This window comes from Leptonychotes weddellii, chromosome 14 (assembly GCF_054177405.1).
Source record: "Leptonychotes weddellii isolate Sample4059 chromosome 14, ASM5417740v2, whole genome shotgun sequence".
Taxonomy (NCBI): domain Eukaryota; kingdom Metazoa; phylum Chordata; class Mammalia; order Carnivora; family Phocidae; genus Leptonychotes; species Leptonychotes weddellii.
The window spans coordinates 47,316,532-47,341,843 of record NC_138382.1 but is presented as its reverse complement, the minus strand read 5'-3'; the positions used below and the strand labels follow the sequence as shown (position 1 = coordinate 47,341,843).

Genomic DNA, 25,312 nt, shown 5'->3' with positions numbered 1-25,312 from the left:
CACCAACTCCTCCTTGCCCTCCCTCCCACTCCCCAACCCTGGTCAAAGAATGGGCTGGGTGCACCGGCGGTCTGAGGGGTAGAGACCAGGAGCTTGCATGTCTGCCAGCCAGCAGAAGCTTAGAGAATGGAAGGGTTTTTCTGTTCATAGATACTGATCCTCCCAGCCAGAGAACATGCTGTTAGCCTGGGGAGCTTCGGCTAACATGAAGTATGGGGCCCTCTCCCGTTAGGAAGGGGGAATGTCCAGCCTAGCGCGGAGGTAGGGGCTTCTTCAGGGAACGCGGAACATGAAGGGAAAGCAAACTACCACACAGTTACCACAAAGCTGCCTCCTGCCGCGGGGATAAGGACAGCATGGCAGGGGCAGGAACAGCCTGGACAATAGTGGTCTCCCGGGGCCCAGGGGCCAAGTGATGAACATCAAGCACCTGCCCCCATCCCTGCCTGCTCTGGGGCCAGATCAGGAACGTTCCCTCTCTCAGCCTCACCTCCAGTCTCTCCCCAGGTCTGGTCCAGTCTACCTTCTCAAGCTTCCCAAACCCACTTCTCCATTCCCACGCCATAGTCGTGGTCCAGGTCCTGCCATCTCTTCCGGGGGAGCCTCATCAGTCTCCTAAGTGGTTTCCCAGCCCCCAGGCTCATGCCTGCAATTTCCCCCTGCTCTGGTTCTGTCCCTGCCCTTCTCAAATTCCTTCAGTGATGTCCCCTCAGGAGAATGTCATAAGACTGCCCTCAGAAGAATTTCCAAGCTTCTTGAAATGACTTACCAAGCCCTTTGGGGGCCAACCCTGGCTCTCTCAACAGCTTCTTTTCCTCCCATATCTCTTGTGCCTCCGGACCTTTGCATAGGCTGGTTCCTCTACCAGAAGTGCTCTCCCCTCTTTCTTCACCACAATAATACCTTCAAGGCTCACTTTGGCATAGTCCTTCACCCAGCGCTAACTGTTGGTATGATTGTCTGTCTTCCCCATTGGACTGTGAGCCCCTGAGGGCAGTGACTATATCTCAGTCATCTTACTTCTTTACTTCTTTCACACCTCGCAAAGAGCTTTGCACTGAATAGGTACTTAAATGTTTGCTGGTTGAGTGAGCAAATGAACAAATAGCCCGATTACTTACAGGAGCCATGTCCCACCGCAAACAGGTCATTGTACTTTGGATTCCTGCAAAAGAAATATGAACCCATTGGCCCAGGAAATGAACATGGCCTTCCCCTGAACACTGGTGCCTAACTACACTGCAGACATCTACTGTTGACTTTAGAGACCTGGGCTGATCCCACAATCCCATAAGAATCCCAGTCCCTTTTTTCTATAATGCTCGGTGTCATCCTCAGGGTGGTTAAATGCGGTAGAAGTGCCGGGCTCAGGCGCTCAGGGGCTCTCGGGTTGCTGCAATGTCTACACTCACCAGCAGAGGGCGGTGACAGCCAGGCGCTTGGCTTTGTCGTTTTGGAACTTCCAGAGTGGCAGCAGCGTACCCTCCTGGTCTCGGTATTCGTCGGCGGCATCCTCGTAGTACTTAAAATCTTAAACACACCCCGGCTGAATCAGCCCCAGGACTGCCATTTTATGGCAAACCCAGGTCTGCCACTTTCTGTCTGTACCTCCTTGGCCAAAACAAACTCTGTGTTTCAAAGTGGGAACAGTAATAGTACCTATCTCAAAGGACTGTCATAAGGATTGTTAATACATGTAAAGTCCTTAGGAAAATACTTGGCGCATAGTAAGCTCTCTATATGTGTTATTGTTACGGTCATCACTGTTATTGGGGGCAATTTACAATAAAGTAGCCATGTCCTCATAGGTAAAATCCCAAGTTTGTCCATCTTCATATCTGCCCCTAAGCCCTGCTGTGGTGAAGCTGCCTGGATCCCTGAAATGGGTTCTCTGAACTCAAGTTCATCTCCTGCCCTAAATCATCTCTGCCTCCCATTTCCTCTAACTTAGGTAGAAGCTCCATTTCTCTTGTCACTTGGCTAAACAAGAAACCTGGTAATCCTTGACTGATCTCTTTTCATCATCTCTCATATTTTCCTTCTGATGACTTTTTTTCATCCATTCACTTCTCTCCAAACCCATAGCCACTGCCCAGGCCCCAAGAGCCATCACCGGGATTATTACCCCCTCCTCCTAACTGGTCTCCCCACCTCCAGTAATTCCTCCTCCAGTCCGTGCTCCACAGAGCTACCTGAGTGAGAACAGGTAAACCACCTCACCACAGCACCTCCTCCACCACACTGAAAACCCCTCAGTGGCTTCCCTTGCACACGCTTCCTGGTCAAACCAAGGCTCCAGGCCATGACCGCCATGTCATTTCCAGTCAGGAGTTCACGTAACCTCTATATCAAATAGTGTCTAGAATGTCCTGCTCTGCCATCTTCCTGGCAAACTCTCACTCACTGCAGATCCAGATTAAACTCCTTCTCCTCCGTGAGGCCCTCATTTTCTTGTTGAGCAGAATTCATCTCTTCCTCCATTCCAGCCCTGCCTCTTCTCTACTAAAATGTCTGTCACGCTGTGTTGCTTCTATCCATCCTTTGCCCGTCTCCCCTACCAGACAGCTCCTGGGGAGCAGGCAGCATGTTACAATCATCTCTGGACTCGCAGTGCCTAGCATCATGCCAGCCACAGAGCAGACACCCAATGACTGTTCAAAGAATGCAATGAAATAAATCACCAGGAGTGAAAAATTTCTCAATCTTTTTTTCCAACCAGGGGTGACCCTTTAGAAAATGAATCCTCTCATCCAACATGGTCAAGGACATGCCCAGGCACTGCCCCAGCCTTGAGGTTGGGGGACCACATTCAAACCTCAGAAATGTCTCAGAACGAAAAAACCCAAAAAACAAAAAACAAAATTAGAGTGATCAGAGGCATAAGCCTTGATCATATCAGAGATCCCTGAGCTTAGGCTATCTTTGAAAATACCTCATTTCAGAGAGGAGATTAATTGGTAACACTTCTCTGTTTTCACTTCTTCATGATTAGACTTTCCCAAAGGGAAAAGAGTATGCAATTAAAAAAAATCGAAGTTCAATGCATTTGTATGTGATTGTGTTCTTATAAATGAAAAAGGTTCACCAAGGCCAATTTCTCCATGGATATTAATCGTGTTTGCAGCCCTTTGGTGGGCTGGTGGCAGAAGCTGGGTTTCAGGAAGCCAAGCTGTGTGAGTGACAAATTCATTCACAGCTGCTGTGTACTTTGACAGCTTTGAAAAGCACTCAAGGTCGTTTTCCAGCCTGAATGATAACAAGGGGGCTTGTTTAGATGGCTGGTCTTGGCAGCCCTGGTTTCTATGTCCCATGGGTGAGCAATGAGCATCAAGTCACCAAGAAGAGCCCTAGGCTGTCGGCAAAGGAGACCGGCCAGCAGGGAGGAGCTGCCAACTTTTGGGGAGGCAGCTGCTCCAAATAAATGCACAACCTCTTAGGGAAATACAAGCCACTTGGGAACGTGCTGTTCATGCTGCAGGAAGGATTCTGTTTCCCTGGCTCTGTCAAAGACCCCAGAATTTCCCAGGCCCCCAGGATTTAAGCATCTCTGAATCAATCTCTTTCTTCACTTCATCACTAATTAATCACCAGCATAGACTTATTGAATGTCTCTTCCAGCTCAGTGGCTCTGTAGCCTTGTGCTCAAGTGCCTAGGCTATGGATCCAAGGGGCCTGTGTTCAAGTCCTGATGGCTCCACTCACTCCTCATACTAGCTGTGGTTTTGAACAAGTGGCAATAGCCCAAATTTCTCACCCATAAAATGGAGAGAATAATGGTATTCACCTGGCAGTGTGGATGTCAGGATGATATAAAGTAATACATGTAAATTGCACAACACAATGCCCAGTACATAGGCCGTTCCCAGGGAATGCTCATGCTGGTTTTTCTCTATTATAAATGCTTCCTTTTCTCCATCCCCTGGAAAAGTGTGATGAGGCCCATTCTACCCCACACCTGAACCTCATCTTCGTCTATGTCCCTGTATTCTGCCCAATCACATCCTTCTCCACTCATGCTCTCACTGGGCTGTGTTCTTTGAACTCTCTGCAGAAAAAGCTCAGATTCCCTGAGATATTCCAGGCCCTTCATCAGCTGGCTCCAACCACCTCTGTAGCCTGAACTCTCACTACTTTCCAACAGACCCCTGTTTGAGTCACTGAGCCTGCTGCCCTTTGTCCTCAGAGTCCATTCCAGTTTGTTTTCACCACCGAGTCACTGCTTATGCTGTCCCTTGACCAGAACATCTGCCCTTCTGCTAATCTCCCACTCAAACTCTGCTTATCCCTTGGCACCTAGCTTAGCCCTCCCTGCTGTCTTCCTTGACTGCTGCCACTCATTCCTCATTTCCCTTCCTCCATTCTTGAGAATCCCCAGAGCAGTTTCAGTCTGCATTCTAGCATTTATATTGTCCCCAAGCTGGACACAGTAGAGACAAGAATTAGGAAGCTCAAGACCTAGATTTGGGTCCTCTCTGCCATTCACTAGCCAGGTAGCCTTGGACTTAGCTTCCTCTTGTGTAAAGTAGGGGTAATACTCTCTGCTCTCTGCCTCCATGGGCTGTTGGGAAGATGACATTGGATCACTAATGTGCAGGTGTTTTTGCTGTACCATTGTCAGATCTCATCACTAGACCCATTTTTTCTTATTGATTGTTTGTAGTGGACCTGTGTATGTCTTGTTTCCCAAGTAACATCCAGAAGAGGGAAGGATTAGTTTTTCTTCCCTTGCACCTATAAGACCTAGCATGGGACACTCAAATACTTGCCTTGTATGAGGAATTTTTTTAAAGATTTACTTATTTATTTTAGACAGAGACAGAGAGAGAGCACTTGCGAGCGGGGTGGGGGTGGCAGAGGGAGAGGGAGAAGGAGAGAAGCAGACTCCCCACTGAGCACAGAGTCCATAGGGCTTGATCCCAGGACCCTGAAATCATTACCCAGGCCGAAATCAAGAGTCGGACACTCAACCAACTGAGCCACCCAGGTGCCCCATGAGGAATTTTTTAATACAGGCAATAATAGTAGTTACCAGCACTTCAAATCTTACCTTGAGCAACATCATCGTATGTGTTCTGGTTGACCATCCGCTCCACAATTTTAGCGGCCTGAGTCACTTTGGTGATGTCATCACTCTGTGGAGATACAGAGGCCATAGGTCCTCATAGCGAGCACCTAAAAAGGTTATGCCTCGAGCCATAGCCCAGATGTGCAATTGTCTCTCTGACACCACCCACCCCAGATAGCTCTGTAAAGAAATCTCTTCATGCCTCAAGGACCAGCTCATGTCACTACCCCCTTTTGGGAATGCCAGATCATAAGTGGCATAAGGAGTCTGCACTGCCATCCTGGGCTCCTGGGCACAGCCTGCCTCATGATCTTTCATTCTGAACTTGTTCTGGAGAAGACATATCTTGGAGTACAACACAGGACAATGAAGAGAGCCCAGGAAGGGTATTGGAGGGATGAATAGAAAAGGAAAGGTAAGAGGCTTCTTTAGTGGAGACAGAGAGGTTTCACCATCTCAGGCAATGACAAAGACTCCCATTAAAGACCTCAGAGAGCTTCTGATCCAACTTATTTAGTCAAGAGTTGAGGAAGAGATAGAGACCCAGAGAAGGGGCAGCGATATGCTTGTACACAGAGAGTACAAGACAGAAATGACTCCTAGCCCAACGCCTTGCCCACTGCAGGAAGGAACCAGCTGAATGGGTAACCCTCGAGGGGCTCAAGAGGGCCAGGCCATGGCTCTTGAAAATGAGATTTCCCAGGAGTGTCAGCATCAGGAAGTGGTTAAGAGGATGACTTCTGGAGATACACAGACTTGCATTCCCTTCCCATTCCATGGATTAGGAGCCAGGTGGCAACTTTAGGTAAGTTACTTAACTTCTCTGAGTCTTAGAGTACAAATGATATAGCAGAGGTGGATATCACCTGCATCATAGGGTCACTGTACTATACTAGCATCTGTACACGATCTTGGGTTCTCACAACAATTTTGCAAGGTAAGTATCATTAGGATGTCTTTACCAGTGAGGAAACAGATTAGAAAAACCCAGCTAATAAGTAGCAAAGAGAGGATGTAAACTCAATTCTGTGGACTCCAGGTCCCATACCCTCAGCCCCACACAGAAAGCCAGTCCCTCACTAGCCTGACCACACTTGCCTGGTCCTGGCAGACTCAGGGTTTTAGATGTGCCCTGAGGACAGTGTGGTGGACTGCTGTCTCCCTTGTTATAGATACTATGCTACTTGAGCAGACATAGCTCTTCATTAATTCTGACTAAACTTGTGGTTTCTGAGCCTTTTCTCCCATTCCTGTCCTAATCTTTCAGACCAGACAAGCTTACATTTGTTTCTGTACATTCATCCAAATCATTAATGAGACAGAAACCTGAGATCTATCATTGCAGACCTTCTTACAGGATATATCATGGAGTTATTCTGCTTTCTTCCCTCCTATGCACTTGAGTTTTATATCAACCTCATCAGATGCAGGTCCCTGAAAAAAGGGTGTCACTCTGTTCATGCACTGGGCCTGAGCAAAGGGCCACTCTATTCTACAGAAAGCCAGGCCCAGTACTTGGGATTCCCAGTTAAAACTCAATGCCCTTGGGCGCCTGGGTGGCTCAGATGGTTAAGCGTCTGCCTTCGGTTCAGGTCATGACCCCAGGGTCCTGGGATCGAGTCCCACATCGGGCTCCCTGCTAGGCGGGGAGCCTGCTTCTCCCTCTGCCTCTGCCTCTCTCTCTCTCTCTCTGACTCTCATGAATAAATAAATAAAGCATTAAAAAAAAACACAAAAAACTCAATGCCCTTGTGTAGAGGTTGCACACTAAGGTATTCACTGGTGTTGGGGGACACCCCACAATGTCCTGCCACCACTGTAGCTTCTTGGTCCAGAGGGCTGGAATCTGTCTGCATCACAGCCTTGAATGTCAACCAAGTTGGAAGAATCCAGTGTAGTCCTCCTTCCCTGGGCACATTAGACACCAAGTCTGATAGACATATTAGACACCAAGGGTTTAGACCCAAGGACAGTTTTCAGTCTCAGCCACTGGGACATTTCTTCTGTTCTCTGGGTCTTGGCAACTGCAGTTAGGGTTTCTGCAATAATGGTCCTAGCACACAGCCTATAGCCAAACCTTTGAAGGATATTCAAGTGAAACTCGACTCAGGCCAACAGCCCCTCCAAAGCCACTAACTTCTGGGCAACAGTACAGGGGAAATCAAGGGTCTGGATAGGGCAACCCATGGGGCAGGGACTTCATCTTTCACCTCTGGGTTCCAGTACCCAGCATGATCATGATCACGAGTTCTTGGTCTGTAGTTGAATGAAACTGAATTGTGGAAGTTCATACTAAGCCAAAGCAGGGAACCCTCAAACCTCCCGTAAAATGTGACTTTTATCAGGGACATGGAATTGAGTGGAAGTGGGCATACCTCAGACAAAGCAAAGTTTCCTTTAACTGATCTGGCTTCTATAGCAGAAGCACTTCCCAGAGAGCAGTCTGGGAGCTCTCCAGGGTGCTGAACCCAGACCTCAGCTTCCTGTGGCCCTCATCTTTCCCACTCCATTGCAGGTCAAACTCATCCTGATATCCATACTGCGACTCTGGCTCCTGACACAGCTTTCTCTCTGTTGAAGGGACAAAAGTGGCCCTTCAGCATCTCCCTGTGGTGATCTTCCCTGTGGTGACCTATTACCATAACTTCCATGATGATCTCCAATCTATACTAGCTATACCCACAGTGAGCCCCCCAACCATGACCTCTATAATGACTCCTAAATGGTTCTTCACAGTAAAAATCCAGCCCAGAATAACCACACCCATTGGCCTGGACTTGCTGGTGACTGTGATCAGCTCTGACTTGGCTTCTGGCCCATAAGACTCACCTAAAAAATTGAGCAGAAGTATACCCAAGGATTGAAGGTCAAAGAGCAAATCACTCTCCCAAACCCCAGGAGCCCTTGCTCAGAGGTGGTGCCTTATTCTCATATCCCAATCCATCCCAAGAAGAGTCCTGAGCTCTTTCAAGGTGTACATTGGACTTTCAATAACATTCATGTCTTCTGTTGCCCTTTAGCCCAAAAATCCTGAATCCTATATAAGACTGGGGAGAGGTATAGAATGCCAGAGGCAGCTGTAGCTCTTCTCACATCTTCCCACAAGGAAAGAACTATTCATACTTCAACATTGGCACCCCACCCCTTAAAGTCTGTGAAGTCCTTCCAGAAAGCCAGGCTTCTGTCTACCCAGAGACCAATATCCCACTCAGCCATTCTCTGTGACAGAGCCATGGAAACCTCCACCAAACCTGGGACTCCATAGATGTCATCTTCCTCATGGTCATCTTCCCCATTTTTTTAGCCACTGGCGTCTTTGCCTTCTCTTTCTCTTTGGTCTTTTCCTGCTTCTCAAGCTCCTCTACATAGGCATCGTAGATCTCCCACTAGGCAAGGGCAAGATGAAAAGGATCATCACGGGGCAAAATCTTCATCCAGTCACCTCCTATTCAGCTTTTAGAGCTTGAGGAATAGATTATGTCAACCCCTGCATATGCCTCTATGGCATCCTCTACTTGGACCACTGTAATTATGTTTTAGATGTCTGTCTTCTCTGCTGTCAGCTCTAGGACAGGAATGAAGCTCTCAGGGCACCTCTGGGATGAGCTTTCCACCCCGCAGCTCAGAGGCTCAATTATCAGCTGGAGATCAGTATTGTTCCAACCTACAGACCCCGCTAGGCAAAACAAATGGGCAAATATTAGACTAGCTCATATTTTTCTTGGTGATTTATAAGACTCTGAACTAGGACATTTTAAAAATGTTTCCCCTATGGAAATGTGATAAACTTTACTAGTTCATGTCGGCTGTCTACAGCACTGACCACACCTTCTGAGACTAAAAAGATAAACAAAAGGAAGGGACGGGTGCCTGGGTGGCTCAGTCAGTTAAGTGTTTGACTCTTGGTTCAGGTCATGATCTCAGGGTCAGAGGATTGAGCCCCGTGTTGGGTCTCACACTCAGTGCCGAGTATGCTTGAGATTCTTACCCCCTCCCCCTCTGCTTCTCCCTCTGCTCCTGCCCTCTGTCTCTGTCTCTCTCTCAAATAAATAAATAAATAAATAAATAAAAGCTTAAAAAAAAAAAAGGTTAGGGAACCCCTGCTAACTGGATCTGACAGCAAGAGAAGCCCAAGGATAGTAGCAAAGGAAGCAGCAAGGATCTGGGACTGAAAAACCCCATATCACATTCTGTGCTCTGCAGAGTTGGGCAGTCACTGCCACCTGGAGGCCAGATAGACGCACCTTACATTAACAATTCACCCATGGGTCAGTACTCCATGCTACAATATAATTTAATGTTTGTTAATCTCATTCAGAGCCTTCCAACAACCCTGTGAGGCTGCTTGTTGTCCTCATTTGACTCAGAAAGAGAGACTGATGAATTAAGAGTGACGTGGTTCACCCAGGATCTTATAGTATGAGCAGCAAAGTTGGGGCCTGAGCTCAGGTCTCCTGGCACCAAATCCTGCCCAAATCAGCATGGCTATCCAATAGGATTTGAGGGGGAAGGAGGGTCTCAGGAACAATGAAGGCTGCTGGAAGGGCAGGTTAGAGTGCTAACACTTCAGAGTCAGCCTTGGGGTGCCATGGGCTGCAGAGAGTTAGAAACCATGCCTATTTCCCTCTTTGACAGCCTTGCACAGGGTGGGGGGGGGTGCATGTAGCTGATGCAGAGCTCAGTGGGTGGAGTCCCACTGTCTCATATTCCTAGTGTTCAGAGCCTGGACAAGGAGCAGGGAGACGGATGGATGAGGAGGGCAGACTGTCAGAGGAATCTTTGACAAGGATGCATGGGGTGGGTGGCTGGGGGTGTGGTGATGACTTTATACTGACCCAGTGTCTCACCTGATTGGCTGTGGCTGAAAAGTTTGTCCTGGGAGGAGGCTCCATCTGGCATTCTCGGTCCTAGAGAACAATGACAACAGGAAACCCACAGAAAGCCCTCAACTCCTTCTTACTTAACCCAACAGTATATCCATGGGTGAAACATTTCAGTTGGAGCAGAGGGAGGGATGGGACAAAGAACTGGGGAAGTAAAGAGGGGCTAAACAAAGGACCAAATGACACAGTGGAAGCCTACATTTTCCTTCTAAGCCTCCTTCAGAAGAAGCCTAAGCTAGAAATCAGGGACAATGAAGCCTGATTGTGACAGTTTCAACCAAGAAAAACTCCACATGGGGGATGGACAGGTCTCTGGCCAGCCTCCTGATGCAAGACACAGAGGTCGGCCCTTGGCAAACTACTGGGCTAATATCCCTCACCCTGAGAAGACTTCTCCCTAATACTGGGGCCTCTGGTTCCAGCAGAGGAATACACTCCCTCCTCATTGTGTATCACCCAGATTACTGGTACACAGGGGAGTACAAGGAGTACACACCATGATTAGGAGCTTCCAGAAACCCATCCTGTAGACCTCTGCCCTCCATTCACAGATTGATTTCTGTAAAACACTGTCTTACATACGTGAGTCTCTCCCCTGAAATCCTGAGAGGTTCCTTCAGCCTGGTACTCGGGGTCTTCCATACTTATGAGCCAGGGAACTTTTCCAGCCTTTTCCAGCTAGTCTATCACAGAGACCATCAACTTCAGTCAAACTGGCTTAGGGTCCTGCCTCCCTGGCACATTCTGGCCTCCCCTCTCTCCCCCAGATCTTGACCTCTTCTCCAAGGCCCATATACGTTTCTGTCTCAGTGAAGGGCTCCAGACTCCTTGTCACCCACTCTGAACTCCTACCAGGAGGGCTTGCAAGGACCCAAACACATGTTCCCAGCTCTCCTTGGAGAGATTAACTGTGGCGTGTTCCTGTCATCCTTCTAGGCTAAGGGCCACTGGGGCTGGGATCAGGCCTGCTCCTTTCCTGCCATGCACAGTGCAGAGCTGGGAGGTAAAGGGGCTGGGGTGGGGGCTGCTCTACCCGGAGAGGGTTGTTTAAGGTCTGTGAGGCCCTCTCACTGAAGTTGAACTGGTTGGTGAGCTTTCGCTCCTTGGGCTGCTTATGAGTCATCAATTCTTCTTCAGTCACTTTTGCAGCTGCCTAGAAAAAAAGACCCACAGGACCAGGGCTCAGCTGTGGGAAGAAGGTGGTGGGGAACCAGGGGGTGGGGAGAACTTATGTCCTAGGAGAGGATGGAAGTGGGAGAGGGTGATGATGCCAGAGGCATTGGTACCTGCAGCCTCTAACTTCTCACCTTCAGCTCCACCCCCCACAACAAGTGACCCCTGAAGCTTCCATGCACAGCCAGAGCTGGAAGGGGAGGGATGGGAGCAGTACTATACTGTACCTCAGCTACAGGCATATCTGTTTGACTCCCAGCTTCAGTTTCAGCTTCTGCTTCCTTAGGCTCTTCTTCTTCAAGGATTTCGGTTTCTGAAATCACCACCTTGGTGGACTCCTGAGAACCTTGGTAAGATATTGCAGATGAACCTGAAGCCCAGGCCTACGCCCCCACCCCTGGCAGGGCAAGGCTTTCTTGGTTTCTGCCTTTAAGACCTCAGCTACCCCAGGGTTCTCAGGGCTTAACTCCCAGACCTAACCAGCAGCCAGCTGTGGGATTTTATGTAAGTAGAAGCTCTGCAAAGTTATTGCTTAGTATCTGCTTCCTAGGGTGACCACAGAAAGGGCACTGGGCTCTGGGCTGCAGCTTCGGGTTGGCCCCGAGGCCTACCTGCTGCTAACTCATCACGGTAGTGCTGCCGCCGTCCTTCATCCGAGTCTTTGGGGACCAGGTTCCCAACCTGGCTGAAGTGAACTGCCAGTTGGTTCACAATGCCAATAAGCTTATATGTGCCTTCCTAAGAGGAGAAGGGACTGAATCAGACCAGCGGTCCCAAAAGAGCTGGAGTGAGAATGTAGTCTGCCTTCATTCTCTAAGGCTTAACATGGTCCATCTGTTAACAAGATATATAGATATATCTTCAGTTAACCTGAAGTTTTCATTACATTCCAGCTTAAGAATAGGAAGCAAATGAAATAAAGTTATGTTTTTAAGTTCTCATCAAAGACATATTTTTAAATACCTTTTCTTTTCAACTTTGAACAGCTCTGGATTTGTCTGTCACTGGCTCTCACATCCATGCCAAGGGATCCTGGTATACCTGACTCACCGCAGAGTTGAGACAGGTCACACGTAGTCATCAGACACACCTGGCCTGACCTTCTCCAAACTGCATTTAGTGGATGCGAGGACTGGATAGATTTTCAAAGATACCAAATCCCCAATCCCCCTGTTCCATACAAGAAGCCACAGAAATCTAGAAAAGGTTTGAGTTTGGCACTTGTCCAGTTCATACAGCAAATGAGAAGCAGGGCTCAGCATTAAATCCAGGCAACCTTGTTCATTCCTTCTTCAACAAATAATTTTTAAGCAGACACAACACAACATGCCAAGTATTTTCTAGGTTCCAGGGATATGAAGCTTAGCAAAAGCAGATGTGATCCCTGTTCTCATAGGGCCTATTAGTCTGGTTCCCCTAGATAGCTTCCTTATTGACAAGCATCTTAGTTGTACCATTGACTTTGACACCAGGGTGTCCTTCCTTCTTTCAAAACATTTCTTCTCAACCCTTTTCAAGTCACATAGACAATTATTACATTTGTATGACACACAGGGGTAAATTCTAAAGAGGGGAAGCTCTAGAGAAGAAACCAGCCCATGGGCTCTGGCTGAACCAAACCCACCTAGCCCTGGAGGGCTGAAAGGATTACTATTTCTGCACATAGGTTGGGATGCTCTGCCTTAAAAAGTCACCACAGAGCCCTTCTCTTGGGAACTCCGATGGATGGGAGGTTAAAACAGCGTGGCAGCTAAGAGCAGGGTTTATGGCAGTGGGCAGAATGGATTCAAATCCTGGTTCTGTCCCCTATTTTCTGCATGACCTTGGGCTTAACCATTCTAAGCCTTGATTTTTTCATCTGTAAAATGAGGATAATACTACCTAATTTTCAGGATAGTTTTAAGCATTAAAAATAATGAAAATAATTTATTAACACAGTGTCTGACATGTAATAAGTACTCATTAAGACTGCAAGGGAGATTAGTAAAGAAATTTTTTAACTCTCCAGAAAATTCCATGTAAAATTTCAAGGTTCTAGCTGAAGACCAAAGTTTAAAGGTGATCTCTCTAATAGCAGAGAGGCTTCTGCAATGTAGCAAGTCACTGCCAAGCCAAGAGTAACTAGAGGCCCCTACCCCAGGGGTGATGACTTACTTTGAAGCTGTACCTGACGATGTTCTGGGGTGCATGTGGGTTGTTGGCTGTCAGAATGCGGGTGAACTCCTCCTTTAGCTCCTAAGGGAGAGAAATATCAAGAGGGTCATACATGGAGGGCCCCCACCCCTTCTGATACTTGGGAGGACCCCTAAGGGCATCAGCAGACATCTCACACCCAGGTTCCGTACAGGCTGCTAATCAGTCCAATGAAAGAACACATCTCTGAGGCTGGAGAAGGTGGAAGGGGCAAGGGCAGGATGCTTCTAACTCACCGCATCAGTCAACTCCAGCTGGTCAGGGGGTCTAACTGTGGCTTTGGACTGGGCCCATTCATCTGCTCCTTCTCCCACGTCGGTCCCTGAATCTTCATCCTGGACAGAAACCTTGTGTGAGGATCAGTAAGCAGTGCTGCAGGAAGCCACTTCATTCACGAATCCTCCCAGAAGCCAAGCTCTGCCCCCAATACCGAGAATATAAAATGCACAATAGACCACTCACGGAGGAGTCCAAAGGAACTGCTCAGTCCAGAGTTCTCATTGCCTGGAAGATGTTGGCCACCTCAGCCCTTGGGGCCAGGGGTTAGCTGGAACATTGTGGTGGGCCAGAGACCAGAACTCATCTCTCCTTACTCTCTCCCATACAGCCTAGAACCAAATGGTCAGGACCAGCTGCCAAAGGCAGGGCTTTATGCAAAATGAAAGGACATCCGGCTGCTCTTTAAGCTACTTCAACTCTGATTCATGTTTATCTTCTAATTTGCCACCTTATGGTTACTCTTACAACGATATTCTCAGTACTTGGTAACTTTTTTTTTTTTTTGTAAAGATTTTATTTATTTATCTGAGAGAGACAATGAGATAGAGCATGAGATGGAGGGGGGAGGGTCAGAGGGAGAAGCAGACTCCCCGCTGAGCAGGGAGCCCGAAGCGGGACTGGATCCCGGGACTCCAGGATCATGACCTGAGCCGAAGGCAGTCGCTTAACTAACTGAGCCACCCAGGCGCCCTCAGTACTTGGTAACTTTAAGCCTCGCAGCCCATCAGATCCTTGCTGCAAAAAAACCCAAGAACTAGAAGTTTTTCCTTTCCCTAATAGACAGCTAAACACCTTGCCAAAGTGGCCCATGACATATTTAAAAAAAATTCACCCTTGTTAGCAAAGATATGCAAACAAAAAAAAAGAATGCAATTTTTCACTTTATATAAAGCTTCTGAAAACTATGGGTCCCCTGGGTAGCTCAGTTTGTTGAGCGACCAAGTCTTGGTTTCAGCTCAGGTCATGATCTCAGGGTCATAAGATGGAGCCCCATGTCAGGCTCTGCACAGTGGGGAGTCTGCTTGAGATTCTCTTTCCCTCTGCCCCTCCCCCTGCTCGTGCTCACTCTCTCGCTTTCTCTTAAATAAATAAATAAATAAAATATTTAAAAAAAAAACTGTTGAAAACTAAAACAACAACAAAAATCCAAAACAAAGAGACCCCTCAACCAAATGAAATTAATATCCAATGTTGATGAGGTTATGGGAAAATTGATACCCATAAATTAGCAGAATCTTTCTTTCTTTCTTTTTCTTTCTTTCTTTCTTTTCTTTTCCTTTTTTTCTTTTTCTTTTCCTTTTCCTTTTTCCTTTCCTTTCCCTTCCCTTCCTTCCTTCCTTCCTTGTGTCCATAACTAGTTTTATTGGGACACAACCACACTCATTCATTTATGTATTGTCTTTTGCTGCTTTTGCCCTACAAGCAGAGTTGAGTAGTTATATGTGAGACCATAGTGCCTGCACAGCCTAAGATATTTGCTATCTGGCACTTTATAGATAAAATTTGCCCACCCCTGACATACATGATTAGCAGTCAGGCTGCTGGTGTTCAGTAAAATTAGATAAGTTTTCTCATATTTATGTTAATAGTTTTTTCTTCTGCAGTGGCAGACTATAGTTTCTATATGTTTTGCAGCAGAATTTTACAGTTAACCTCTCTTTGCTACTCTAAAAAATAGAAGATATTTTATTTATTCCTCAAAAACATAACTGTGGTTACCCTGTTGATGTGCAGAGCCAGTCTAACAATTTTGGTCATTTTTTTAAATTTCAAGTTTTTATTTAAATTCTAGTTAGTTAACATATATGGTAATATCGGTTTCAGGTGGGGAATTCAGTGACTCATCACTTCCATATAACACCCAGTGCTCATCACAACAAGTGCCCTCCTTAATACCCATCACCCATCTAGCCCATCCCACACCCACCTCCTTCCATCAACCCTCAGTTTTGTTCTCTATTGTTAAGATTCTCTTATGGTTTGCTTTCCTCTCTCTCTCTCTTTTTCCCCCTTCCCCTATGTTCATCTGTTTTGTTTCTTAAATTCCACATATGAGTGAAATCATATGGTACTTATCTTTTTCTGACTGACTTATTTCGCTTAGCATAATGCCTTCTAGTTCTAGCCACATTTGTCATTGCAAATGGCAAAATTTCATTCTTTTCAATGGCTCAGTAATATTCCATTGTATGTATATATACCACATCTTCTTTATCCATTCATCAGTTGATGGACATTTGGGCTCTTTCCATAGTTTGGCTATTGTGGACATTGCTGCTATAAATATCGGGGTGCATGTGCCCCTTCGAATCAAGCACAACCTTTCTAAAGAGCAATTAGGAAATATTTCTCAAAAGCTTAAAAAGTATGTATACTCTTTGACTGAAGTTTCTATGTGTAGAACTTTATATTAAAGAAATAACCACAGCCACGGACATGCCCAGAGATTTAAATGCATGAATGTTTGCCGGAGAATTGATCATAATAGTGAAAAAGAGGAAACATCTAAATGTCCAATAATGGGGCATGGTTGAACAAATTATGGTATGGCCTTAAGGAACATATGGTAAAATATTATACAGTAATTTTAAATGATGCTATAAAAGTATGTTTATTGGCAATGGAAAGTACTCTAAATATATTATGTAAAAAGCAGATTATAAAATAACATACAGTTTGATTCCATTTAAAAATAAATACATGTAATTTTTATATATGCACAGAAATATCTGAGAGCATATAACATTACAAATTATCGAAGAGGTGTCCTGCAATGGTGGGTTTAAGGGTGATTTTAATGTTCTCTTTGCTCATTTGAATTTTCTAAACAACATAGAGCTAATCTTTTCAGTGGAAAACAATGCTGTTGGCTTCTTGCTGAGAGCCTACAGTGGGCTCAGCACTTACTCTCCTCCTGGTTCCTCTGCCCACGCTGAAGCTCTGAAAGAAAGAACAGAAACACAAGTTAAGTCAGAGGCAAATCTCCGCGGAGGTATCAGAAACAGCACCGCAGGGAGGCTTCTGCCCAGAGACCTTGAAGGCAGTGGACATCGAGCTTTCCCAAGTTTTTTTTTTTTTTTTTAATAATTTTAAGGTTTTATTTATTTATTTGTCAGAGGGAGAGTGAGAGCACATAAGCAGGGGGAGCGGCAGAAAGAGGGAGAAGCAGGCTTCCCGCCGAGCAGGGAGCCTGATGCGGGGCTTGATCCCAGAACCCCAGGATCAGGACCTGAGCCGAAGGCAGATGCTTAACCGACTGAGCCATCAGGCGCCCCTCAACAAACATTTTTAAAAAGCATATTCTAGGGGTGCCTGTGTGGCTCATTCAGTTAAGCATCTGACTTTCAGTTTCAGCTCAGGTCATTATCTCAGAGTTGTGAGATTGAGCCCCGCTTTGGGCTCCACAATGGGTGTGGAGCCTGCTTAAGATTCTCTCTCACTCTCTCTGCCCCTCCCTACCCCTCTCTCCCTCTCTTAAAAAACAAACAAACAAACAAACAAAAAGCATATTCTAAGTGCTCAGCTTTGTACTATGCATTAAGGGGATTTTGAAGTCAGATTATATTCATAAACACTTGTTTGGGATGAATGTAAACTCTTTCTGGGCAGGTACTTTGTTTTGTACACCGTTGTCTGAGAATATAGTAAGCATTCAAAATATTATTGAATAAATGAAGGAATGCCATCAAACCCATTAGTGATCATGATGCTGGGGAAAATGTTTTTCCTCGTTGGGCCTCAGTTTCCTTGTCAGATTGGATGTGATGACCTTCCAGTTCTAATATGCTAAAATCTTATGTTCCCAAGAGCAGCATGGCCTGTTCAGCTTGATAAACATTTGTTGAGCATCTATTTATTTGTCAGGGACACATGTAAGCAGTAGGACAAAAACAGAGAGATGAGGTCTCTGCTCCAGTTTGCTCAGGGTCCACAGAGGACAGACAAGTATAGGCAGTGCTCCCTCCCTCCCTCCCTCCCTCCCTCCCTCACTCAGTATATGTTCCTTTGAAAGCCTGCTCTGTGCCCGCAGCAGAGATACGTGTGCCCAGGGTGCTGGAGGGGTGCACAGAGACACCCACCCAGCCCAAGAAAGGCTCCCAGAGGTGGCTATTTCCCAGCTGGGTGTCAAAGAACAAGTATGGGTTGTCCAAGTGGAGAAAATTTTCAGAAGAAGAAAATGGCATGCACAAAGACAAGAGAAGAACAATGACAGAGCCAGTAAAATGTTCCACCAAGCAAACAAAAACCCTGCAGTATATATACAGAACGATAGGTGTTTCAGATGATCAAGCCAAAGGGAGATCAGTGGAGACTAGAAAAGTGAAGGAAGGGCTCCCGTAAGAAGCAGGTCTCAAGTATTGAAGGAGGGGTCGGGGCAGCGTGGCGGCAGCACAGCCCATGGACAGAGGCCTCTGCTCCCTGAGCTCACAGGCCACCTGTGTGGTCTTGGGGAAGTCTCTTGGGCCTCGGTTTCCCAAATACAAAGTGAGAGGGTTAGGCTAGATGGGCTCTTACAGCTCTTACATGATAGCCTATGGGAGAGGCTTTGATGGTGGAGGGGAGGAAAGGGATTCCAGGGAGAGGGAAGAGCATGTCTCAGCTTGGGCTGGGATTATTGCTGGTAGAGCAGGCAGCAGGATTCAGATTTCTGCCAGGTTGCCAGGGTTTCCAGCCATGGAACCCTTCTCTGAAGCTAAGCTGCATGAGCCAGAAAGCTGCTTTTTTTTTTGATGCACCTCTGATCCCTAAGGTAACAAGATGGAAACGCACAACATCCAACAGCTTTCTGGCCCACAACAGAGCACTGGAGGGCCAATCCCAATCCAAACTGCCAGCCTTAAATAGAAAATGAGATCCAGTTACCACTGCCCCCCCCGTAAATATGTCTGTAAAACATTTATCTGGCAATAAAAGAACTGACAAGGCAATTTGAGTGTAATTGTTTTTGGCAGTTGGAAATATTTCAATTAACACACTATAAAAGCCACACTATAATAAATGCAAAACAGGCCAGTGAAATCAGCTGCAGCCCTGACTTCCCAACCATGGCAAAGGAGATTGAATGTCAGGCTGCCACTTTGGGCCCTTGGTCTTCCAAAAGGAGAAGCCTGAGACAGACAAGCCTGAATTCCTAGAAAGCTTTTGATGGTTTCTCCCAGAAGCCATCAAACCACAGAAGAACAAAGCCCAAACTCCCTCCCCTGGCCCTCAGAACTCTATCATCTGGCCCCACATCTCCATTCCAACCTGTTCTCCAACCCTTCATGTGCTAGCACTTTGAGATGCAGCCCGGTAAGGCTACTCACATTTCCTGAGCATGGTCTGTGCTTTCTCACCTCTGCACCTTTGCTTTTTTTTTTTAAATTATTTATTTTAAAGTAATCTCTACAACCCAACATGCAGCTCAAACTCATGACCCTGAGATCAAGAGTTGCATGCTCTCCTGACTAAGCCAGCTGGGCACACCTGCACCTTTGCTTTTTACAATTCCTCCTGCCAGAAACACCATCTTCCCCTTCTCCCTTGCTGCTCCCACTATCTCGGCCTAACAAAACACTACTCAACTAACCTCTGCTAGTCCTTTATCTAACCCTGCCATGTTATTACTTTTCTCCTACCTCTCTCTACTCTTCCATTCCTCACTTTGAGCAAGGCTCTGCCCCACCTTCCACCACCACCACAAGTACGGGCTGTTCTGAGATGAAGGATGAAATGTATCTTCAAATAGACACTCTGTTATCTCTGGGTTTTGGTCTGCAAAAGGGAATAGTATTATGAAAAGAAACATAATACTGCAGTACACATTGGAGGCAGCTTGGAGATTCTAGCAAAGGAGGTCCACCATTCTTACGCTATTGACCAAAGAAGATCCTCTACTTTTGGATAGGTGATTCTATTTGGCCAAGGGAGGAAGAAGAAATCCCCATGACAGTCAAATTAATCCTGATGATCAATGGGATAACAGATGTCCCAGTCTGAACTCCTCCATAGTAGAGCATTTTCTATTCTTGTTATTACAGAATTTACTGTGAGCATCCTGTGGGAAGGAACTGCTAAAAACTCAGCTCCCTAGTGGTTACTTCTCCTTTCTCTTTCAGGATGAGGGCTGGGCTCCCTTGCTCTCTCTTGAAACTTCTCCACCTTCATTTCCATGTCACCTCTCCAGTAGTTCCTTCTCATTATCCTTGACCAGGAATATATGCTTGAACCCCTTAGTCTTCTTCTTTTTTAAGGGCTTATTTATTTATTTTGAGAGAGAGAGAGAATGCATGAGCGGGGGGAGGGGTAGAGGGAGAGAGGGGGGGAGCATTTCAAGCAGATTCCCTGCTGAGCACAGAGCCCGACATGGGGCTCCATCTCACGACCCTGAGATCATGACCTGAGCCGAAACCAAGAGTCACATGCTCGGCTCAATTGACTGAGCCACTCAGCCACTCCCCACCCCGCCCCCTGCCGATCTAGTCTTCTTATTCTATACACTCCCCTTGGGTGTTCTAATCCCCACCTGTAGCTTCATCTTGTACCTTATGATGGAGTTCAAATCTATTTCTTTTTTTAATATTTTCATTTTTATCTATTTATTTTTTTATAATCTCTATGCCCAATGTGGAGCTCGAACTCCAGACCTCAAGATTAAGAGTCGTATGCTCTACTGACTGAGCCAGCCTGGTGCCCCAAAGTTCAAACCTATTTCTGTAGCTTAGACTTCCTGGAACCCCATGTTTAAATTGGTAACAGAGTACTTAAACTCAATATATTTAAAAACCAACCTCAGTGTGTTCTTTTTCCACCCCAACCATTATATTCTTTTTCTACACCAAATTTCTATTTCTTCTAGTATTTCCTATCTCACTCAACTGCATCCCCATCCACTCAGTCACCCAGGTTGGAAAGTGAAACCATCAAAGATGCCTGCCCTTTGATCCCTTCCATTAGCATCAAGTTTCAAAGCCTAACAATTCTATCTCCTTCATATCTTTCATAACTATCCTCTCCATTTACACCTCCCTTAATTTGGGCCTTACTATCTCTTGCCTAACTACATTTTATTTCCCTGACTCCAGTTTCTCTCTACTCTAATAATTATATCATTATCATCATTCTCAGCTATTGAGCATTTACTCTGGGCTAGTCATTTACTAAGCAATTTATATGCATTATCTCATTTAACCTTCAGAACTACCCTATCAGGTAAGAGCTATCATTATTCTATTTTACAGATGAGGACATTGAGGCTTAGAGAGATCAAGCAACTGACCCAAAGGTGACCAGGATTTGAACCCAAACTAATCACTGTAGGTGATCTTCCTGAAACATAAATCTGATCATATCACTCTCCTGATTTAAAGCCTCCAACGGTTCCTCATCCGCCATGAGATAAATCTCAACTCTCCAACACAGCATCCATATCATCCCCTATTCTATTCTTCCCACAGCTATGGGAGGGTGCTTTGAAAATGAAAATTCTAGGGGCACCTGGGTGGCTCAGTCATTAAGCGTCTGCCTCCGGCTCAGGTCATGATCCCAGGGTCCTGGGATCGAGCCCCGCATCGGGCTCCCTGCTCCGCGGGAAGCCTGCTTCTCCCTCTCCCACTCCCCCGGCTTGTGTTCCCTCTCTCGCTGTGTCTCTCTCTCTGTCAAATAAAAAAAATAAAATAAAACCCTAAAAAAAAAAAAAAAAGAAAATGAAAATTCTGGTCAGGGTAACAGATGATTATTATTGCCACCTATTGGGCATTTACCTGAACTTAGATCTGTTTTGGTTCATGGCCCCCTGAAAAGTGTAAGCAACCCATTTGTCCGTGAGCATATTTTAGGGTAAGGAGATAAAAAGATTCTTAAACTGTTCCCTATCATGAAGATATAATATTTATTAAACAAGTACATGATCAGATATACTCAAGGAACCCAAATGTGGGCTCTGAAGTCAACCATACCTTCATTTGGGTCCCCACTCTGCCACCTGCTAGTTCTATGACTCTAAGCAAGTTACTTGTATTCTCTGAGCCTCAGTATCCTTATCTTTAAACTGGACATAATGACACCCTCTCAATCATGGGATTGTTATGAGGATTAAATGAGTCAATGCACATAAAGTGCATAGTGTGGTGCTTAGCCAGAGTTTATGCTCAATTAACGATAGTTGGCAGCCTTTATTCCCATTTATAGACCCTGCTCTGCCCTCAGCCACACAGAGTCTGTGTGGCCCTTGCTTACTAGGAGGCCCCCACCCTAGGGACTAGAGCCTACAGCAGCTCACATTTCCTCCAAAGAGTTCAATGCTGAAACATGTTTGTTCCTGGAAAGAGGGGCTCTTCGAAGCACGAAAACCCACAGATGCAGCATCCTCCTTCCTGGAGCCCAGGAGACTTCGTTTACCATTTCAGTTGTCTTCATCCTTATTTTAAAACTCACTAACAGGTTTCCATTAAGCTAAACTGAAACTAAATACCTCACCAGCTTGCAGTTTCCATTTTTAAAAGGGTAAAAGCTCTTAGTCCCAAAGGAACAGTAATTCACCAAGAAATCTTTCTCTGGCTACAATGACTGCATTTCAAATCTCTGAGCCTAGTGCAGTGTCTAAAGCACACAGAAGGCACTAAATAAGTGTAGCTGAAAGAAATTTCAAAATTTTGAAACAATAGAGATGAAGGGTAGTAGACATTATCATACGCTATTGTGGGAGTGCCAACTAATGCAAACTTTTTATAGGGTTATTTGGCAATACCTCACAAAATTTAAAATGCAGATACCCCTCAACTCCACTTTCTTGACAGTATTCATACACATGCATAAGATGTACAAAATTGCTCACTGCAGCATTATTTGTAATGTTTTAAAGATGGAAAACACCTAGATACTCATTGGTAGGGGCCTAGTTAAATAAATTAAGGTATAGCCATTCAATAAGATACTATGCATATTTTTAAAAGAATGAGATAAACATTTATGTACTGTTATGGAAAGCTCTCCAAGGTACATTGTTAAATAAAAAAGCAAGCTACAGGAATAGATGACCCATCTGCTCACTTTAAGACTATGTATGTATGTGTATTTGCATATACATACAAAATTTCTAGAAGAATATATAGAATCTGTTGATAGCAGTTTGGTTTAGGGAATGTGACTGGGGAATTGTGGGGGAAGGGACCAATACTGTTCACCATATACTCATTCTCATGGTTTTAATATTTTTAATGTGAATGTGCATTACTTTTATAATTTAACATGCTAAGAATTTTTAAAATCAACAAAGCACAATTAAATAGGTTTTTCTTTCCTATTAATGCAGTGTTAGTTAGCACAGTGTTCTGAGTGCAGAAAAAGGAGATATGAGACCAGGCTGGTGCCTACCTGGAAGCCCAGGAGGGCAGAAGCCAACTCTAGGGGACCCTTGCCAGATAAGGCTACAGCAGGCAAGGAGGGTAGAATTTAAAAGCTGAAGCTTTAGGGTAAGCCTTGGCTGGGTTCCTAACTTGGCCATAAACTATATGTGAGATCTTGAGCAAAGTATTTAGTCTCTAATCCTCATTTTCTCATCTACAAGGTAGAGAAAAATATTAGTGCCCTCCTCAAAGTTGCTCTGAGGATAAAATAAAACAATGCCTGAAGAGCACCTAATTCAGAGCCCAGCACTCAGTAAGCCAAGAAATGGTGGCAGTGTAGACTTTGTGGCTGTCATTCTTTCATTACTCTATCATGGTCTGCTATGCATGGCGAGTCCCATTCTGAGGGCATTTATTGTACAATTGAAAGGTGTGTTGTCCAGGCCCCAAGAAGTCCTTATCAGAAAGGAGCCTATAAAACTAAGGGTGTTGTAGAGGGATGACAATAAAAACACCCTCTGTTTCTATAACATCTTTCAGTTACTAAACACTTTTGAGTACATCATTTCATTTGACGCTTCTACTAATCTTTTGTGGCTGGATGTTGAATTTTGTCCTTTCCCCTGCCCCGAATCTATTGAGATGTCATTATATGATATTTTTCCTTTGTTCTCTTAATGTGAAGAAATACTTTTATTTTTTAATGTTGAGCTAACTTTGCATTATTAGGATAAACCCCACTTGATCTATTATTCTTTTTATGCATTGCTGAAACAGATTTGCTAATATTTTTCACATTTATGTTCATAAGGGACATTGGCCTGTCATTTTCTTTTCTTGTAATAACTTTGATTTTGATATCAGAGTTATGCTGGCATCATCAAATGAGTTTTGGTATTTATTCCTGTCACTATTTTCTGTAAGACTTTGTGTAAGATTGGTGTTATTTATTCCTTTTTAAAAAAGATTTATTTATTTATTTTAGAGAGAGAGAGAGGGCATGGGGAGGGGTAGAGGGAGAAGGAGAGAATCTCAAGCAGACTTCCTACTGAGCACAGAACCGGCCGTGGGGCTCGATCTCATGACCCTGAGATCATGACCTGAGCCGAAATCAGGAGTTGGACACTTAACCAACTGAGCCATCCAGGCACCCCTGGTGTTATTTATTCCTTATGTATTTGATACAATTCATCAGTGAAACCAGTTGGGCCTGGAGTTTCTTTGTGGGAAGGTTTTAAGTCATGAACTCAGTTTTTTAAAAATAGGTATGGAGTTTTCATATTTTCCATTTCTTCTTGTGTCAATTAAGGTAAACTGCATTTTTCAAGAAATTTGTCTATTCTGGGGCACCTGGGTGGCTCAGTCAGTTAAGCCTCAGACTCTTGATTTCAGATCAGGTCATGATCCCAGGGTCATGAGATCAAGCCCATGTCCAACTCCAAGCTCAGCAAGAGTCTGCTTGAGATTCTGTCTCTTTCCCTCTGCCCCTCCTCCTGCTCTCTCTCTCTAAAATAAATAAATCTTTAAAAAATTTGTCCATTCCATCTAAATTGTTGAATTTATTGCCGTAAAGTTGTGGTAATATTTCCTTATTATCCTTTCTAATGTCTGTAGGATCAGTAGTGATTTCTCATGTTCCATTCCTGATATTGCTGTTGTGATTTCTTTTTATCTTGAGCCCTGTGAGGTTTTGTCAATTTTATTAATCTTTTAAGGATGAATTCCTGGTGGTGTTAATTTTCTCTATTGTTTTTCTCATTGTTTCTATGAAACATTGATTTTAAATTTTTCCTAAAACAGGCATTTAAAGCTATGCATTTCTATTATGCACAACTTTAGCAGCACCTGAAAATTTGTGATGTTATATTTTCATTACCGTTCAGTTAAAAATGTTTACTAATTTCCCTTGTGCTCTTTCTTTTCTTTCTCTCTCTTTTATTGAAATATAGTTGACACACAATGTTACATTATTTCAGGTGTTCAACACAGTGATTTGACAAATTTATACATTATGCCAAGCTCACTACAAGTATAGCTACTATCTGCCCTTGCTCCTTTTGACTACCTTTATTTAGAAATGTGTTCCTTAATTTCTAAATATTTGGGGATTTTAAAGATACTGCTGTTTATTTTTAATTTAATTATGTTTTGTTCAAACTATTCCTAGTATGCTGAGACTCTTTCTCTCATGGATGGATGTTGAATTTGAATTGAATTAAAATCTTACAGATTTTAATCTTTTGATATGTCTTGGGACGTACTTTATGCCCCAGCATATGGTCTATTTTTGTGAACATTCTGCAGTTCTTGGGTGAAGTGTTCTATAAAAGTTAATTAGGTCAAATTGGTTAACAAATCTTCTATATCTTTGAATTACTGAGAGACAAGTATTA

General features: G+C 44.7%; 1 protein-coding gene across 1 annotated transcript in view; it reads right to left on the bottom strand.

Annotated features, from left to right (window-relative positions):
* The window catches only part of DNAI1 (dynein axonemal intermediate chain 1), a 39,295-nt gene extending 22,651 nt beyond the window's left edge, over positions 1-16,644 (bottom strand). Inside the window, exons 1-12 of the mRNA XM_081804075.1 lie at positions 16,627-16,644; positions 16,501-16,533; positions 13,551-13,649; positions 13,276-13,356; positions 11,733-11,859; positions 11,349-11,491; positions 10,982-11,101; positions 9,913-9,972; positions 8,317-8,451; positions 5,048-5,132; positions 1,413-1,530; positions 1,122-1,165 (exon numbers count right to left, since the gene is read on the bottom strand). Coding sequence (XP_081660201.1) covers positions 1,122-1,165; positions 1,413-1,530; positions 5,048-5,132; positions 8,317-8,451; positions 9,913-9,972; positions 10,982-11,101; positions 11,349-11,491; positions 11,733-11,859; positions 13,276-13,356; positions 13,551-13,649; positions 16,501-16,533; positions 16,627-16,644 — 1,063 coding nt within the window. The remainder of the gene's footprint in view (positions 1-1,121; positions 1,166-1,412; positions 1,531-5,047; positions 5,133-8,316; positions 8,452-9,912; positions 9,973-10,981; positions 11,102-11,348; positions 11,492-11,732; positions 11,860-13,275; positions 13,357-13,550; positions 13,650-16,500; positions 16,534-16,626) is intronic.
* Between the last annotated feature and the right edge of the window lie 8,668 nt (positions 16,645-25,312).